Source organism: Anoplopoma fimbria, chromosome 19, assembly GCF_027596085.1.
Source record: "Anoplopoma fimbria isolate UVic2021 breed Golden Eagle Sablefish chromosome 19, Afim_UVic_2022, whole genome shotgun sequence".
Classification (NCBI taxonomy): domain Eukaryota; kingdom Metazoa; phylum Chordata; class Actinopteri; order Perciformes; family Anoplopomatidae; genus Anoplopoma; species Anoplopoma fimbria.
This window is the reverse complement of record NC_072467.1, coordinates 2,097,062-2,116,008: the sequence shown is the minus strand read 5'-3', so window position 1 is coordinate 2,116,008 and position 18,947 is coordinate 2,097,062. Positions and strand designations below refer to the sequence as shown.

The window sequence follows — 18,947 nt, the reverse complement described above, 5'->3', positions numbered from 1 at the left end:
ACGCACATAGAAGTATGCACACTTCCAACCCTGAATGACATTTGCTCTAGTGTACCTGGCGCAGGATACTTCTGAAGGTCCTGACAGTGTAAAGTCAGCAAAGACCTGCAGTCACCAGGGATCTCTGAAGAGTCACATTGTACAGTGCAACAAAACTTTTATAACTATATATAAACAGCTTTGCTCTGGGCTGGTTGCATTCTTGAGCAAGGATTATTTTGTCTCATTTTGATAAATGAATATACTCAATATATATGTATTTTTTGTAGCGACTAAAATGTACCTGTATCTCTGAGTATCAAAAACTGTCCAGAGGTACCAAAATCAATCAGTCATGAAAAGTGTGGTCGGATTTGCTATTTTATTTGGTTATTCTTTGATCACATATACTGATTTCAGTCATAATTTGGCAATTTCTTAAGCAAAGTTATTGTTAACGTTTACATATGAGAACTTTCGTTTGATATTTACACAAAAAGGATTTGACAAAAAAACTGCTACTACTTTTCAAAGTAAGGGTAAAAAGCATCATTTTGGTATGTTTCATGGCAAACGTTTTTCACGTGCTATAGCAGGAAAAGCACAGGTGCTACAAATAACATTAAGGATGGCTCTGTTAAATTAAAGTGTCCCAGTAACAGTAACACAGTGAGCCAGCATGTACAATACAAGGACCCTGAATCTGAAGCAGCTAAATTGAGCCATCATTAATTCTAACACTGTGAAGTCAACTCAGGTATTGCAGCTGCGCAAGTATCAAAAAATGCTTCAATGATTCCCAGCCCAGAATGCAATTGCCAATTTTCCAACACATCTAGCTGTTCATATGAGCTTTAACTCGCAGATTATCCATGACAATAATGACACCACAGGAGGTAAAGGACTGAATGTGTGTCAGGGGATCGGAAGGTCAGTCCCAAGAAGATTGTCCTGGTTGGTGTGAGCATGGCATCAGTCACATCACCACCACTGTCCTCCAATAGCATTCAGGAAATAAATTAACTTCCTGTGAGCGCTAACGGCCGAGTCTTTGTCAGAGCTCTTTGGAAGGGGAATCCTGACCAGTGAGTGATCTCACATTTTGTTAGGGTAACTGTGGAGTCACCGTAGCAACAGCTGAGACCCAGGCCCCCATGTAAAGTAAAGTACCCTCAATACACACACACACACACACACACACACACACACACACACACACACACACACACACACACACACACACACACACACACACACACACACACACACACACAGGCTCCCATCCCCCGGCAGTCTCCTCACCAAGATGTCAGCCGACCTCAGGAGAACTTGTTCACCACTGGTCACAACACTAGTGAAAGGGTGGTCTTACACCAGCTATTAATTATCTTGGCACAGACTTCGGAACACACACACTTTTTCTTTTTTACATTTTTACATTTGGGTGGATTAGTGACCTGAAAGCTGGTGGTTGTGTAATCCTCAAACAAAACAGTTATTAGAAAACTAAGGGAAATCACAGGTTTCACAGGTTGTATGCTATAATTAACTCTTTAGCTGAAATAGAGTGGGTCAGTTCACTGTGCTGACAAGACATTCATTAAATACATAATCAATAAGAAGCACAGCGACAAAACACGGGAGGTTTTCGTAATGCGTGACAGATAGTGAAGGAGAAAATAAGGCTTCTCTCCGCACACAAATCTCACAATACCTCTTCAACTGTTTTACTGTGACAACAAGCACGCAGACAACTTCAGAATGGAGATGCAGAAAAAAATATTAGCAACAGACTGTGTAACCATGGTATTTAGGACTTCTTTATATGCACAAACTGTGAGACAGAACTTTTAAGGTTAACTGGGGATGAAAAAAAACTGCATTTAGATATTATCAATATTGCATCTGACTGAACTAAAGTGTTTGAGTTATGCTTAAGTTCAGACCCACGAACAAATAAGAGGGAATGCTTTATTTATAGTGGGTAAATCCACTTGGTTATTGTCTTTGATTAACTAAACGGTATTTTGTTAACATGTGATTTACCTGTTATTCAGACGTGACACAAATTAGAGACGCTGCTGAAGTCTGACTCTCTGCTGCTATATTGCATTAAAATCAGAGCAGAAGAGGCCTGAGGGCAACAGAGGAATCCAGGCACTTCCATCAACCTGGGACCAGTTGAGAGCTAAATCTACAGGTCTGTGTGATGATGAGTGCTCCCTTTTCCCTCCTCCAGACATAGTGGGAAGATCCATAATTCATTAAAGCAAAACTTCATGCATTACAGCTTTAAAGCTGGACATATTTTCTGCCCTTCTTTTGAAAACGCTGAATGCCCAGCTGAGGTCCATGCATATTTTGTGTTCCCAGTTTCTGTTGAAGGTGGCTTTATAAATGTAGACACCATGGGGTTGTCCCTGTCATTGAGGAAGTTCGATACCTGATTCAATGTCAGAGAATGGAAGGAGGCTATCATAAGCCAGGGGGAATTCTGAATTCGAGCCATCAAACAGTGGAAACAGGTCTAGTGGGAATAAATTCTCTCCCACTGGAAACAAGATATGAAGGTGAAAAAGATAAAGAGGAAGAGACAGAATCACATTGAGAGGAGATTACAAGAGACTGAGAATATCTGACCTAGTTATTATGCCTCTTGCATTCCTTACTCTAGGTATCCAGGGTATTTTTACCTGGCCCGCTACGGCCAGGTAAAACAGAAAGATATTCCGGATGCCAGACATTCACAGCAGAGCCGGAGCATTCTCCTCTTTCACTCCCCATCTCCCAGCCTGCTGACGTCAGCCACCTAGACCACACGACTCTTCTGCAAACAGCACACCTGCTGGCTTCGCAGGCCATCTGGCCCGGCTCCATCTTTGGCTCGGCTCTCCAAGCAGAAATGCAGGTCTGTTTACAACCTGGGCACACGGATACAATCCTACAATATTGCAGTATCTATTTCACGCTTGCTCCTGGGAGGAAAGAGGAGCGATCGCAGTATAGCCTGCTGCTGATAACGGATATCAAAGTGGCAGGAAGCATGCATGTCTTATTAATGTTTCATTGTTTTACATTGCAGGTTAAATGATTCCTTGCTATGTTGTGGACCGAATTTAATGGAGCGGGTCTTCATGTTGCTGTCTAGTCAGAGAATTCTCTAAGGATTGTCTTACACCCCTTAACTTCAAATGCACAGCATCCACAAAGGGAACACTTTTGTGTTGCAATTGATGTGACAGGCCCTCTCACCTACGTTTTTTATGAAATCAGCATGAACATAAAACTGCACAATCATCAAAGCAGTGCTTGTAGTGGTGAGACAAAAGGCACATCTCAACATCAGGACCTGGTTTTCTTCTTTACAAGCAATATATGTCAGCTGACAATATCAATTGTTTTCCGCTGTGTCCACACAGTATGGTGAATTATCGTTTTTTAATTATCAATTATGAATTATCGTTATTAAGAGACAATGTAATCGATGACAACATCCATACCTGCATCAACACCGCATGCTTTAGTTTTGCTTCTACCAGTGTTCATCTAGAAGGGTAACATAATGTAACTTAGTAGGCATGTTCTCCAGAGCAGCAACGGGATCCCTAATGTGCATTATTGATGTCAGTGGTTCAAAAGAAAACTGCATGAGCAACACTAAATGATGGTAATTAATATCAACAAGCAGTAATCCAACAATCAACAAGGAATGTAAAGACACAAACTGACACATGAGAAAAAATAATCTTGGCAAAAGGCCCTTTCAGTCATGAATTTCAGAGTACAGTGTGCTTTTTGACAGCCCATCAACCTGAGCTTGAGGGACCTGTGAACCATGTCTGTCCTACAAAGCTCCCTGAAAGCCTGCCACTAAATTCACTCATGAACTCTGGAAATAGTGGGTCAAGTGAAGGAAGTGGCGTAGTGGAGAGCAAGGTAGTTCTCCAATCAGAGGGTCGGTGGTTCGATACCCGGCTTCGGCAGTCGATGTGTCCTTGGGCAAGACACTTAACCCCAAGTTGCTCCTGAAGGCTTGCCATCGGTGTGGACTGGATGTTGCATGAATGTTAGTCAGAGTCTGATGGTGGCACCTTGATGGTAGCCTGTCATCAGTGTGTGAATGGGTGAATGATATGTAACATACTACTGACTGTAAGTCGCTTTGGATAAAAGCATCTGCTAAATGACTGTAATGTAATGTAATGTAATGGAAGTACATCAGCTTTGTGTTATTCCAAATTATAAAAAATGTATATAACTACTATATATCATTCTATTGAGGGTCTATATTGTCTGTACACCAGCAGCAGGACATGCAGACACTTGCTGTCCCTGTCTGCCATCTCGGACACATTTGCATGGCTATCTGGACGACAGGTGACTTACCTGAACGGTGCAGGTATATTCCGTATCATCCAGCAGCCTGACGGTGCAGCTGTATTCCCGTTCGAGATTCCTGATGCTGCCACTCATGAATCGGCTCAACATCTTCCCAGAGAGTCGCTGCTCTGCGTCTAGGACCAGAACAATAGAGCTCAACACCAGCGTGCCAGTGAATGTCACATTGACCACAATCCTCGGTCTCCTAAACTGCCTGCAGCCACGGATTCAGCAACCGAGGAGTGCAACATTGTCGTGTTAAGAGCAGAATCCGAGGATACCCGCATCCAGATCCAGAGGAGAGCTCAGCCCTGTGTGTGTGTGTGTGTGTGTGTGTGGTAGAGGATTATCTCTCACCATCCACTGGTCCCAATAAGAACTGACGTCAAAGTGAACCAATGGGAGTGCGTCTCGTTTTCAATGGGCTTTAATATCCAATATTGTTTTTTATTATCTCGCATTCTGTCTTGACACACAGCTACGTATAGCTCAAGATCATTAAAAAAAAAAAAAATGTTATATGTTGTGAAATAATATATATTAATTATACTGCAAAACTGGTGATTCTACCAAAGAGCAGGACTGAGTAGTTGTATAGTATGTGTATTTATTGTCTGTGTAGTTGTATTTATTGTCTGTGTAGTTGTATAGTATGTGTATTTATTGTCTGTGTAGTTGTATAGTATGTGTATTTATTGTCTGTGTAGTTGTATAGTATGTGTATTTATTATCTGTGTAGTTGTATAGTATGTGTATTTATTGTCTGTGTAGTTGTATAGTATGTGTATTTATTATCTGTGTAGTTGTATAGTATGTGTATTTATTGTCTGTGTAGTTGTATAGTATGTGTATTTATTGTCTGTGTAGTTGTATAGTATGTGTATTTATTGTCTGTGTAGTTGTATAGTATGTGTATTTATTGTCTGTGTAGTTGTATAGTATGTGTATTTATTTATTGTCTGTGTAGTTGTATAGTATGTGTATTTATTGTCTGTGTAGTTGTATAGTATGTGTATTTATTGTCTGTGTAGTTGTATAGTATTTATTGTCTGTGTAGTTGTATTTATTGTCTGTGTAGTTGTATAGTATGTGTATTTATTGTCTGTGTCTGTGTAGTTGAGCTGCTGCAACACTTGAATTTCCCCCATGGGGATCAATAAAGGAATATAATAATAATAATAGCTGCAGTACCAGTTTTAACATAATAAATCCGAGACAAGAATACTTTTCTCTGAGAGGTATTCATGAATAAAATATGCGACTAAGCCTTAATACAATATATAATATATCCTTTAGTTCATTTGTGAGAAGCTCAAAATAATATCTGAATAGAAAATATATTTGGCAGTATCCTTTGGGGGTTGATTAACTGGCTTTCAACCAAAAATATGCAAGTTCGACCTAAAAGTATTGGCAAAGGTTTGTTTAAATATAAATAGTTTTGTCAAACGTAGGTAAGAATCCTGGAAAGAGGCAAGGCATTATGTATCATACCTCTTCCGAGGTCATGTTGGGTGAATATTGAATGTACTCTACCGCCACCTGGAGGCCAGTCATCGTTAGTGGAGGATCATCAATATAAAAATAGTTGTAATTGTACTATTTATTTTTTTCCACTCACTTATTTAAATTACTCATAGCAAAATTGACCAAGTCATTATGACAATGACACTGTGCCTTTTTTTTAAGATAAGATAAGATAAGATAAGATAAGATAAGATAATCCTTTATTAGTCCTGCAGCAGGGAAATTTGCAGACTTACAGCAGCAGAGAGTAAAGTGCACACAAGAGACATAGTAAAGAAAGACAAGATAAAAATAGAAAATAATTAAAAAAAAAAAAAAACAAGTATTATAAATAAGCAATAAAAACAGTAGAAAAACACAATAACTGAAATATAATATTTACAGACAGAAAAAAAAAATTACATGATAATCCAAGGTCTTTATTACACCTTTATTACATTTTAAATAATAAAGGGTTTTATAATGTGTCTGCAAGTACTGTAACATTTAAAAATCTCTGAAAAATCGACCCTCCTTTTGTTTCTACCGACTAATTCACTGCCGTGACCCGGATTCGAACCGGGGTTGCTGCGGCCACAACGCAGAGTACTAACCACTATACGATCACGGCGAGCTAACGGGGCTGGTGCAGCCGGGAGACATTTTCTGTATAAATCATACACATGATATTTACTGTTTTTAAATTTAGTTAGTTGCAAGATGCTGAAACTAGCTGCATTTTCAACTAAGCACTAACATTAAGTTACCTAGTTTAACGTTTCACTGTTTCTTCTGTTACTCTGAGACTATGTTGAAACACCAAATGGGAAATGTCCTATTTCTCCCCTGTTTACTTACCATAACTAATCTTGGTTCCTGTTCATTTTGTCTTCATAATGATGGTAACTGTTAATTTGCTCGTCAAAAAGAAGAAGGTACACTGAAGGTATTCCCACAGAGATTAAACAAACCAGAATTCAGCATCAGATTGTATTGATGGTTCATTTATGTGCAGCTAGTCTATTCAGTCATACAAGTTTGTAATCCATTTAAACATTTAATTTGACTAAGTTAACAACAGAATAGCATGTTTCAAAAGACTGAGAATCAAATAGTAATTAAAGTAGTGGTCTTTATTAGATAAATTATTAACAGTAACAGTCTTTATTTGTTAAATTGGGCTTGCCAGCTCGCCACTGATAACAAATTAAAAAAAAAAAAGTATTTTACAATGCACGATGAAAATCAGTGGTTAGGAAAAGTATTAAGTGTTAATGTTTCTTCAGTGTTAAGATACGAATTGATGGCTGGTAATGCAAACCAACCACAAACCTCAGACATTCATCATTACCATCAACCCCATGCATGATTAAGATGCATAAACAGCAAACTGAGTCCTAATCACATCAGTAAAAAGCATCACTTTTTCAAACTAGTATGTACAATATAAGCAGGAAGGTCTAATACCGATGAATGAAGTCCTCCAGTTCATTTTCGTCGTTCTCTTCGGGCTCGTTGCTCCTTGGTACTGCAACATTAGCTGCACACTCTGCCTTTCTGGTGAAGGGGCGACTTGGACCAGCCGGAGTCTGATGCAGACGTGGTTTGCTGCTTGACATGTTGCCCAAACTTCGAGCAGAAGCACCTTCTTGTTTCTTGGCTTTTGTTGCATGATTCCTCGTGTACAGTTTACAGGATGCAACCAGAGGAGTTCCTATGTCCACCTGTTGGCTTTCTGTCTGGCGCAGCTTACTGTCCATGTGAGTATAGTGTAGGTCCACCTTGATGACCAGCGATTTCTATAAAATGCAAATGATAAAACAATATTACACATTTATTTTTTCTTGTAAATACTTGCTCTGTTTTGATTTAAAAATATAAAAAAAAACACATCATAGATACAGAATCAGGACACATATCATCAACTACGTACCTTGAGCTTTTGAAGAGCACAAAGCCGCAGAGTACAGTCCGGGTTGTCAGATGTATTAAATAGTAGAGTGTCCATCTCCTCTGACCTCCCAGGGCTGGAGAATATGTCTTCCATTGGCTAAGGATTTAAAGCATAAAATATGTTGTCAGCATTATCAAAATGTTAAGCAACTATATAACATTAATCAGTTTACTCTCAATAAAGCAAATTCTACTAGAAATGCACTATATCACTGATGCATTCATAAATCAGCCACTAGATGTCAGTATGAGCCACGATTCTGCATTCAAGCGAATGGATGTATTACCACTAAGAGAAGTACAACAGAATACTATCACTACATCCTGCTTTGTATGTGGCTGTAGCAGGCTGGAAGTCCATATATGGGCAGAACTTCCTCAGACATGTGATATATGGGGGTGAATGGTCATCGTTGAGAAATTCCTGCTGACTCATGGAAACGGTGCTAGCAACATGGAATTAATGATGTAGACATAACTTGCAGTTTTTAAACTCAATGCTGAGTTTAGTCACTCTTAAAAAGACTAAATCTGACTAAACGTATGGGTATAAAAAGAAAAAAAGAAAGGCAGTGATGTTGAAATGTCTGTATAGAGTGCCTTAGAATAGATCTTTTGTGGCTCCTATTTGGACAAGAACAAAACTTGAAAGGATAGTTTTTAAGTAAAATAAATATTTACAGGTATGCTGCTCAGGGTGACGGTGCAGTCCTGTGTGCCTTTAGTCTTAACAGTGGCAAAAGCCACCAAGACATTAGAGAACAAAGCTGAGAAGCTGACTTCCACTTCCACTGCGCATTCAAACATCAGTCGCTTCTTCGGGGGTAGCTCTGAAAGGATATATGAAAAAGTGTTTTGAAATTGTGTTCAAATTTTTAAATGATGACTACATATAACATGCTCCACAACTGTTACTACTACTGCACTTTTGTTATATTATGGTATAAAAATACTGAGATAGAGCAGCTGATTTAGCTAAACCTTGGACTAAGCACATAAGGGACTTTCAGCCTTTCTGTTCATTTAAGCCATTTTATCTTTCACGTAGTCTGGGGGAGAGACTACGTGGGAGAGAAGATTCTTAGATTATTTTACTGTTCTATTATAAAATGGTTTAGGTTAATTTGAGGAAGTTATGGTGTGAAAACACAACTTCCTTCCATTACACAGGAAAATACTCTTCATAAAATGAACCAGTTTTGTGTTTGATTTATAAAACAATGAAATTATCACAAGAAACCACAATGTCTGCACTTGGTTTGTCACATGCTGTAGTGTGGGAGGTGGGGTTAGAGTAAAGAGAAAATCTATCACACAATCAAGGTGACAACAGATCAAGAAATGGAACTGCGGTTTACTTCATGGAAAATAAACTATATTTGGAATGTAGATGTATTTTTTATTTCCTTTCTGCAATGCGATTTGACCTAGAATTTTATAGACATAGGAAAAACACACAACACACACAAAACAAATTTTCCTTAACTCACCATTTGCTTGTCTCCAGCAGGCCTCTCGCAGGTGAAGCTCCCTTGTGTGGCCGGTGGTGCGAACTGGGTCTGCAAGGGATCGAGGTTCCTTCAGGGTGTGTTTGATCTCCACCTGCTGCTTGCCTGTGACCAGAGGGTCTCTGCCTAGATCTGGTGTAGAGAAAGGAGGAAAACACAGGTAAATCATAATGCCCATAAGAGCTGAAGATAAAACTCTACAGCAACTTTACATACTAATTTCATTATTTCCAGAGTGTTTTCCCCCTTTGTACTCAGTCAACTTTGACCAGTATTGAGTGAATCACCACTTCATTAACAACTAAAACCTTCATAAAATTGTCAGCAACAACAACAGCCTGTCCACTCATACTCTGGCTCATGGGGCTGCCAGAGTTTTGCAATAGCACAGAGAAAAGGTTCATCAGATTCACATGGCTGCCTTTAAGGAACTCAGGGAAATTTTAAACATTAGATAGTTAATATTCACAGATATAATAATAGTTATGAACTTTTTTAATATTTAATAATAGTTTTGGAAAACCCCTATTCACAAGAGAAAATACATGCCAACATAAGAGTCATTTAAAAGGTTAACAGGGTGGAATAGCTGGCCAGTAGTGAAAACATGGTCAAATAATTTAATATAGATTTATGCTTGTCTTTTGAGAGCATATGGCATCAGGAATATTTGGGGCGGGCTGTCTTCGCTATAATGGATGAGCAACCAGCAGCTCATCATCATCATCTCTTTTTCCATCTCGAAATAAATCCCAGACAAGATGAGTAGATATCAAAAAACACAGGCGTGGGAATTTTTAAGCTGCTTGGCTCGGAGATTTCAAATAACAAGGGAAAAAGACCTGTTTTAAGAATGTCATAATCCTGGTTCATTTGTTCATCTAAATATATCCACAGACACGCCGTTTTCTGTCAGCAGGACGTCCTGTGAGCCCATGAGAGCAGTGGCAGAGGGTGCCCAAACGGCAGAGCAGCTGTCTTGCACTGTGCAGCTCTCAGGTTTCTTGCTGTTCTCTTGCCAACAGTGTGAATTTCCAGAGAATGAGGTCACATGCTAATGGTACCTCGAAAGATTATTCTACCAGAGACCCATCGAACAGACAAACACACTCTCAAGACGGGACAACTTAATTACTCTGTCACAGCTATACTTACAAGTCCTGAGTAAACAACAATAACATTTGTTGCCAACACTTATAAGACCTCTCTGTGGTGAACCCAGTGCACCAAAGAACAATCTGTTCTCTTCAGATCTGTTTACCCCGAATATCTACCAGAATTGTCACCCTACTGAGTGGATACAAGTAAAAAAAAAAACTTTTTGGTGACACACAAGCTCTTCTTCTTCCCAGCAGGGTTGATAAACTGCATTTATCCTTGTTACAGCATCATTTTAGATTCATTTTAAGGCTGAAATATTTTGGGTTTAACATCATTCTCAAAAACCCAAAACACAGTCCTAATTAATCAACTTACCCTCGGACACCTTCTCTAAGACATGTGTGACTTTCTCGGTCTGTAGGATGTGCTTGTTCAAGTATTTAGTGAAGATTCCAGTACTTTTCCCCCCATCCTGGACCTCGTACGCCTCAGCATCTTCACACCTGCATTTGTTAACAAAGGAAATGTTTTATTTTTTTTAAAAGACAGCAAAGGATTTAGTTCTGCTTTTTAAATAAACATAACTTTCCATTCTAAAAATAGGTATCGTTTCTGTATTTGTAATTAAATATTTATAAAAGAGCTTATAAAAAGTGCGTACGTGGCATAACCATAAACAGTGTTCCCACTGGGTCCCAATGGCTCGATGCCTGAAGGTATGCAATCCTGGTTGTACCTTCAGAAGGAAAAATACAACTTTCAGAAGACTGAAGCAATCAAAAATAAATCCTGATAACTTGCATATTATGAAAAAATCTACTATTATGTACAGTATATCATAGTATCTACATATGTATAATACATTATGTATAACCATCAGTTTACAAATAAATGTGAAAATACATGTCACTGTTTTCTATTAGTGAAAACATAAATTAAAAACTGTGCCTACCATTTTCTACAGGTATCCAGAAGAATTACACTCAGTGCAGTCCGTCTTTTCTGCATACTGAGCATGATCCTCTGCACACAGACACAGTTTTCAGGTCGGTACGGTTGGGGAGCATCGATAGCCACCAAGTAATTCCTCCCAACACGTTCATATCCATGTCCCGCATAGTAAAAAAGGCCTGTCAAGGGTGTTGAACCAATATAGTTACCACTTATAATCATCACATGGGTAACTAATATGTAGTGTTTGGAGCGGTTTAGAGAAAGGTCACACTGGGGAGCAAAACACTGAGTCCTATACAGAATGATAAGTTTCAACTCTACATTTTCCACCTTTGTTTCATTATTAGCATGAGAAAGTAGAGTATGGTATCAGAGAGTATCATTCTGATGTAGCATGTCAGTTTTCTAATCATCGCTTCTCTAAAATCCTCAATATAATTTCATATGACAGCTATATCATTAGCATATCTGTCTGCTGTTTAATAACAGTAGTAGCCTTGCTCCCCTGAACAATATGACTTGTTCTTGAAGCTGTTTGCTCTATTTATTAATAGCTGAATGTTTTCATAAACTTCAATCATCTATCTTTGTTGTGTAACACTGTATAACTGATTATCACATGTCGAAAGACTTACATTTAGTTAATTGTTTGCCTAATTGTCAATGACCCTTTTCAAATGTGTTACAGGCATACAGGAAGTGCCACACATAATATATGAGGTTAAAAACGCCTACACTTCTTTTTTTACCCCTTATCCGCCCACTCAAGAATGCATGCGTGTAAAGCTACCGGTTCAGTAAACCACGCAGGGATTCATGACCCATGACAAGTGGACAGCAACAGATAAGAGCCACAGAAATTGGGGGAGGAAGTTAAATTGTTATATTTCATCTCCCACGAAAAATCTTTAAATAACTGTCAGCTTTTCTCCAAGAACACAATTTGAAGTCATGAATCAACAAAAAATTGCAGCTTATTAAGAAAAAAAAAGATGTATCGCTAATTCTACTCACCATAAACTCCTCTGTCAAGGAGCTGAATGAACTTGTCGATAGCCGCCAGCATCTCCTCCCTGGTGAGATCCAGCAGGGAAACCACTCTGAAGCCAAGCTGCTGCAGGAGGTTGGCCAACTCATGTACATCCATAATAGGGGCCATTAAGGGAGGGTGATTGGAGTAATTCAAGTTGCCAATAAGGAGGGCAACTTTATCAGTGGCTAAAACAAAGAACAAAGTAGAATTCGAATTACAGCAACACAAGGAAATTGTCATACATACCGTGAATGCTTTCTACTGTAGCACACTAAAAATAGCAAGGGTTTGACACTGTGTTTCTTTCCATAAAACCGTACCTGTGGGTGCTGCAGGGGGAAGCTGATCGGTTTGCACTAGAGGATATAAAAAAAAGAGGTGCAAACAATCAGTTTTATAAACAAAAATCTGATTTAATGTACTATGATTTTGTCCAGGTGACACATATCAGGCAGTACAATTTAACAATTTTAATTGTGATCTGCACTGTACATGCCAAGACATAAGTTACAAACTGGAGAAACACGACAAGAGCTAGTTTCACTTTACATCACTTTCCTGTGTGTGTGTCTAAGATCAAGTACTATTTGGAGTCTAACTTCCTTTTTAAGTCTGTAGAAATGGGAAAGTACCTGCTGCATAATGGAAATAACTTCTAAGTGCTAAATCAGTGGAATGAAAGGAGTGTTAAAAAACAGATTTTTCATTGGAAATGGAGGAAGTAAGGTCTGATGAAAAAACAATGATAAAACTGGGAAAAGTTTTAACCAAGTTCATAAACTTTAACCAAGTTCATAAACTCAGTTCCAGTCATGACTTACCAATGTCAACATCGACTGGTTCAGTCCATGTCTCCTCTAGCACGTTAGATATGGAGCACAGGTACGATCCTCTATGTTCGGCTGTTGCACGGTCAATCTGCAGGTACCACAGTAGATTATAATCCTACCATTGTTTGTCTTTCTCACTATTCCCCCACATGTAAGATTACTCATAATAGCTTTGGCAATATATTAAGCAAAGGGTAAATGATTCAGAGCCATGGAATTGACACAGTAAATACTACATAGTGTAAACAATCACTGTCAGCACTGAGATAAGTAAACACCCCTTCCTTACCTGCAGCATGCCACTGGTCTTGTCATGCAGCGGCTGTCCATTTCTGTACCACTGATACTGCGGAGCGGGAATTCCAAAGGCAGCGCAGCGGAGAATGAGTTTTGTGCCTTGTCGGCCTGTCTGGGGTTTAGGGTTGACAGCAATGTGTGGTTCACCCATCCAGTTTTCTGGCAACCCTGATGACAGATGGAATTTAAGCCCCAAGCAAGATACTAGCAATGTGCATGAAACTGATTGATTTCCAACAGACAGGCAGAGGCTTGCATGCAATATGCAATAAAACAACCACACTACAACATTACATATCAACATAAAAATGCATACCTGATTTATCAATGTCCAAAACCTTCACTTTCACCCAGTCACTGAAAACCCAGTTACAAAAGTGGTCATTCACTCGACACACATAGAGCTGAGATTTTTTGGCTTTGATGATCAGGTCGGCATTAGTGCCTCCACACACCTTGAAAACAAAACAAAATGATATTTTAACTAAGAACAGAAACGTTCATGGAGAAAATATTTCTCGATATTGACGTAATTTTTTGTAGCAAACTGGTCCTTTATTTAAATGGTGGTTTCATTGAGCTCAATAAACATGTACAAGCACAGACAAACAGAAAAATGTATCACAATAGACGGTATATCCACATAAAACAGTTATAAGTGCAATTTAAAGTACTACCCTGAGCCTTCCTCGTAGCACTTATTGCACTCGTATTAGTTGTTGCACTTACTGTATTCGTATCAGTTCGCTGCACTTATTGAATTTGTATTTGTTTACTGCACTTATCCTATTCGTAGTAGTTTGTAGCACTTACTATATTCGTATTAGTCTGTTGCAATTATTGTTTTCGTAGTAATTTGCCTCTGCACTATACTTTTGCTCTGGTTTATGCTTTAAGATGCTTGTTTAAGAAAGGAGATGCACTTATGACTTCTGGTGACTAGTAGTTCTCTTGAATACCTATGTTGAATACACTTCCTGTAAGTCGCTTTGGATAAAAGCGTCTGCTAAATGACTGTAATGTAATGTAATGTAATGTAAAATGCTCCAGTATGTTTGAAACCTTCAAAAGAAATGAAATATTTTGATTTCAAAATTGTTTGTAACTCAAACACATAAGACACAAGTGAAATCCACAAACCTCCTGATCATCATCAGTGAACCACTGGTAGTGGAGGATACCTGTGCCCTCAGCACGGACACTCAGGGTCACCTTGTGGTCCACAGGTACACACACAGAAACAGGATGGCCCACTATGACAATTTCTGAAACAAATCAAAGTTAGAATCTAAGTCATCTGAAATCATACTATGGTGTCTTTATGGGTGAAGAGAGAGAAGTGCCATACCACTGATCATCATCCGACAGGGTTTGGTGCGGGATCCAGTCATCTGTGCATTTTATTCTACAGACTGTAGGAAGTTGAGTCAAAGTTTTAAATTAGTATTTTTTAATAACTTTAAGTAGGCTGCTGGCCCAAAATCAAAAAAAAAAAATACAACAAAATCAATATCCAGCCCCTGACACTAACTTCTCGTTTCCCATGAAGTAAGCTTTAACTGCAATGTTCAGGTTATACCACAGTGAACAATAATGTAGTTTCGGTTAGAAAAGCCTATAATATAATGTATTCATAACAATGATCAGTGTTCAAAATTCCTCAGACACTTATGTGCTAATGCATACCTGCCGTCAGCCTCGTACCTGTTGATCAGCTGTCGGATCTCTGTGAATGTTTTCCTCTTCTCAATCTTCACCAATTCATAAATATCGAGAAAACTCTCCCTTTCCCGGAACGGACAGACAGGGTACACACATTACCGACAGGCCTCTAATACGGGAGCATCTCATAGAATATAACCTTTGGCACAATGGAAAAATACAGAGATTTACTTTTATTTTTAAATGGTACAGCTGTGATTTAAACAATGTATAAACAGACTAACTCTGCGCAGGTGAAGTCCATGTGAATCATGTAAGGGAGATGTGTGGAGCCACTTTATTTAGACATTACGGTAATGATCGTTCTGGCCCTTTTTCAGGTGCTGTATTATCACAAACTGAAGGGTTTAGGTAGATAAGATTGGACACAGTCACTGTGTTTCTATATTCTATATTCAGCCTGATCTGTGTTGAGATTCTTACAAAGATAAGATATAAAATGTATGTTCACCATGTAGTGACGATTCATTATTCTATTCATAGCTTATGTACACAAAAACAACATTTCACTCCCACTAATTGCTCAACATTGTAGGTCATGTGACCTTTATACTGGAAATTCACATGCATTCACATGCACATAATATGTGTCAATTATGGAGCACATTTGTAAAGTGTCACACTATAACAACACGACATTTTACATTTTAACACAGAGTTACATTACATTACATTACATTACAGTCATTTAGCAGACGCTTTTATCCAAAGCGACTTACAATCAGTAGTATATTACATATCAGTTAGAGTTATGGGTTATTACTTGAAATACATAGAAAGTCTTTAAATACTTTATAAGAGTTTATGATCCTTTATTGACATTTCAATCATATCTATTCAATAATAGGTTTATTATATTTACTTTGTACATTTTTTGTATTTTCTGTATACTGTTAAGTATATAAATGAATAGTTAAAATATTTCTTAGTATTCCTTTCACAATGCAGACATATATGTTTTCCTTTTACAGAACGTTATTAGTTTTGAATAAAGATATTTGCCTGATTTTGGGTGCATTTTTTCTTGTTAAAGCTACAATATATTCTATTATTATTTTATTTCACCTTAATTTAACCAGGAAAGAAAATCTATTTTTCAAGAGAAATAAACTAAATATCAGCATAAAACAACTCAGGAACTGTTATAAAGTTTAAAAATAAGACCAAACTTAAACAATAACATAATTTACACATCAATATTCTAAAATACACTTTCATGATTAAATCAGACTAGGCCATAATAATTTATCAGCTGAACCTGTTTTTGTCTAATTGATGTGAAAGGTGAGCAGCAACTGGGTCTCTATGTTTTCATCATGCGTTGCAACATAAAGTGAGGGGGGCTGTCCCTAAGCAACTATTGAGCAAAGCATTGGACATAAACTATTGGTTGTCATCAGCTAAAGACAGACATGTTTTGCAAGTCCACATCCACATCCACTAGTGTCTCAAAAATGGGACACCGTTTTTTCTTGTTAGGACAGATCAAAACAACGCAGTAACATTTATACAACCATTGAGGAAGGGATTTTCAGTAATGTGTTCTGGTTTCAATGGTTAACTTTTACTTAGATTAGATTTCTAAACTTCTTTCTTAAGTCTAGTTTTGGAAAATCTTATGTGCTCTTGCCCCTATTTGTGGGGCTGCTATAAATAGGCCCCTGCTGGCAACACATGCATGTCTATGATAGGCAGTTACAGAGATTTTCTTCACAGACTGTGGCTCCAAAGCAACACTGACGACATCTCGATGGTAAGTTGGAAAACTTTACTAGTTTTAAGGTGATCAAGAAACAGCTGAATTATATTTCCTAACACGTACAAGTCAATAACACGTCTTTGGTTCTTGTTTGACCACTAACAGCCCTTCCACTGCCTGATAACTGATCCTATTTATAACTTGCTCCAATGCAAAGTACTTTGCCCGGTCAGAAAGGACAAGCATTGATACTGAACTGTGTGTGTTTGACTTTTGTATGAGCAAATGTTTACAGAGTGTATCTTACACTTTAGTCAATTAACAACAACAACCGGTTCTTTTATATTTCTAAAGTGCTCCTTTTTTTTCTTCTGCAGGAGCTTTTACATGGATGACTAAGTTTTATTTAAGCCTTGACGACCTGTGGACGTGAACACGGAGTAGTTTCATACTCTGGGTGATACATTTACCACAATTTTTTTATTTTATTGTGAATTGCTTGAGTGGAATATGACTTCCAGAAGGCCAATGACTCGCTCTTACTCTGGGAATGGGAGGACAAGCAGCTTCAGTGAAGAGGAGGGCAGCTCTTCCAATGGCCGCACAGAAAGCCGCAATCCTTACCTCTCGAATGTTAGACCAGAAAACAGGTAGAAAGTCTCACATATATTTCTAGTATATGTGGAGGATGTTTCTTGTGAAGCAGATTTGTGTTTTATTTATTTATCTATATTGCATGGTGGTAAAGAAAAAACATCTGGGTCTGGGGAAAGAGTGAATGATATAAATAGTCAAACCAAAGATTCTTTCCATATTGTTCTGCACATCACAATGTGGGTCATAAATCACATTTATCGTATAAATTATGAGTGTTTCTGTTTCCAATCTAAAAACCATAAGAAACAAGAAAGTGCTCCTTTTGTCAAAGAGGAGGGCAGTTATTAAACTATTTAATGTAATTGGGTTATCTATATATGCGCAGAACTTAATCATTGACGTCCCTTCATTTGCCTCCTCTCCGAATAGCTATTCAAGGTATTCTCACTACAGGCCACCGAGGTAATCCACACTTTTAAAACATTCCTCCCAACTAACATCTTAACCACAACAACTGGTTTACCCCAAGAATGAAACCTATACACGTTTGAACTGTAATGTAAATGTCCAGTTTGTCCAGTGTTGTGTTCAGTTTTTAATGATGAACATCGGTTTTAGTGTTGAATTGACAACTTTGTTTTGCCTGATGCCTCACAAGACTCTGTGTCACTCTTTCACACCCTCGTCACTACCCGAAGTCTCCATTAACATCCTTGTTTCTTGATTGAGCAAGTTATTGGAATGTACTGCACAGAGGTGAAGGGGTCACTGAAAATATAAGTGTAAAACTGTCGTTTTGAAAGCAATAAATTCTCTAATGTATCGGTGTTTGTTTCCAGGAGCACTCTGTGCAGCGTCATGGCTCAGCTGACTGATGACATACAGCCATCCTTTGAGACCACCTTGAAATCAAAGGCAGTGTCAGAAAAATGTAACATGAAGTTCACCTGCGTAGTATCAGGTAGGTCTGTTCATTTGTGTGTCTCAGCTTGTTGTTTGTTGGAGGAACTGAAACCTTTCAGATTGTATGTGATGTACAAAGACAGGATGTGATTAATCTGAAATCAAAGGAAATATTTCATTTGAAGTGAACTGCTTTTCCTGAACTGATACATAAACTCAACAGACCATATAGTATTCAAGCTGTTTTTTGGGGATGTTGTGTTTTCAACTGCAGTCAGATTGGATGGGTGGATCCGTCCAACACCAACAGCTGATCCAGCAGCTATCACTTTAACTGCCTAAAAACACATTAATGCCAAAGCTTCTATAGTGTATTAATTTTACTGTACAATTCCCAAGACAAAATAATATTTAGATAAAATTTAGTGCAAACCAAACTAGCATTTTCCCTGAGTAACCAATATTCATAGATAGAGTGTTTTGTG

The 18,947-nt window shown here is 38.2% G+C and overlaps 2 protein-coding genes and 1 non-coding gene across 3 annotated transcripts in view; all 3 read right to left on the bottom strand.

Annotated features, from left to right (window-relative positions):
- Nucleotides 1-4,467, bottom strand: part of LOC129108641 (FERM domain-containing protein 5) — a 50,145-nt gene extending 45,678 nt beyond the window's left edge. The window contains exon 1 of the mRNA XM_054620517.1: nt 4,366-4,467. Within this exon, the coding sequence (XP_054476492.1) occupies nt 4,366-4,467 (102 nt within the window). The remainder of the gene's footprint in view (nt 1-4,365) is intronic.
- A 1,957-nt stretch (nt 4,468-6,424) lies between these two features.
- trnah-gug (transfer RNA histidin (anticodon GUG)) lies at nt 6,425-6,496 on the bottom strand. The gene has a single exon. It is a non-coding gene; the product is annotated as a tRNA-His (tRNA).
- Nucleotides 6,497-6,979: 483 nt separating this feature from the next.
- malt3 (MALT paracaspase 3) lies at nt 6,980-15,291 on the bottom strand. Its single transcript, XM_054620081.1, has 15 exons — nt 15,228-15,291; nt 14,890-14,953; nt 14,682-14,806; nt 13,858-13,996; nt 13,534-13,709; nt 13,236-13,332; nt 12,735-12,770; nt 12,396-12,599; nt 11,380-11,557; nt 11,089-11,163; nt 10,803-10,930; nt 9,309-9,458; nt 8,500-8,648; nt 7,799-7,915; nt 6,980-7,664 (listed from the first exon to the last, which is right to left on the bottom strand). Exons 2-15 carry the CDS (start codon nt 14,930-14,932, stop codon nt 7,326-7,328), a joined length of 1,956 nt encoding a protein of 651 aa, XP_054476056.1. The 5' UTR covers nt 14,933-14,953; nt 15,228-15,291; the 3' UTR covers nt 6,980-7,325.
- Nucleotides 15,292-18,947: the final 3,656 nt, after the last annotated feature.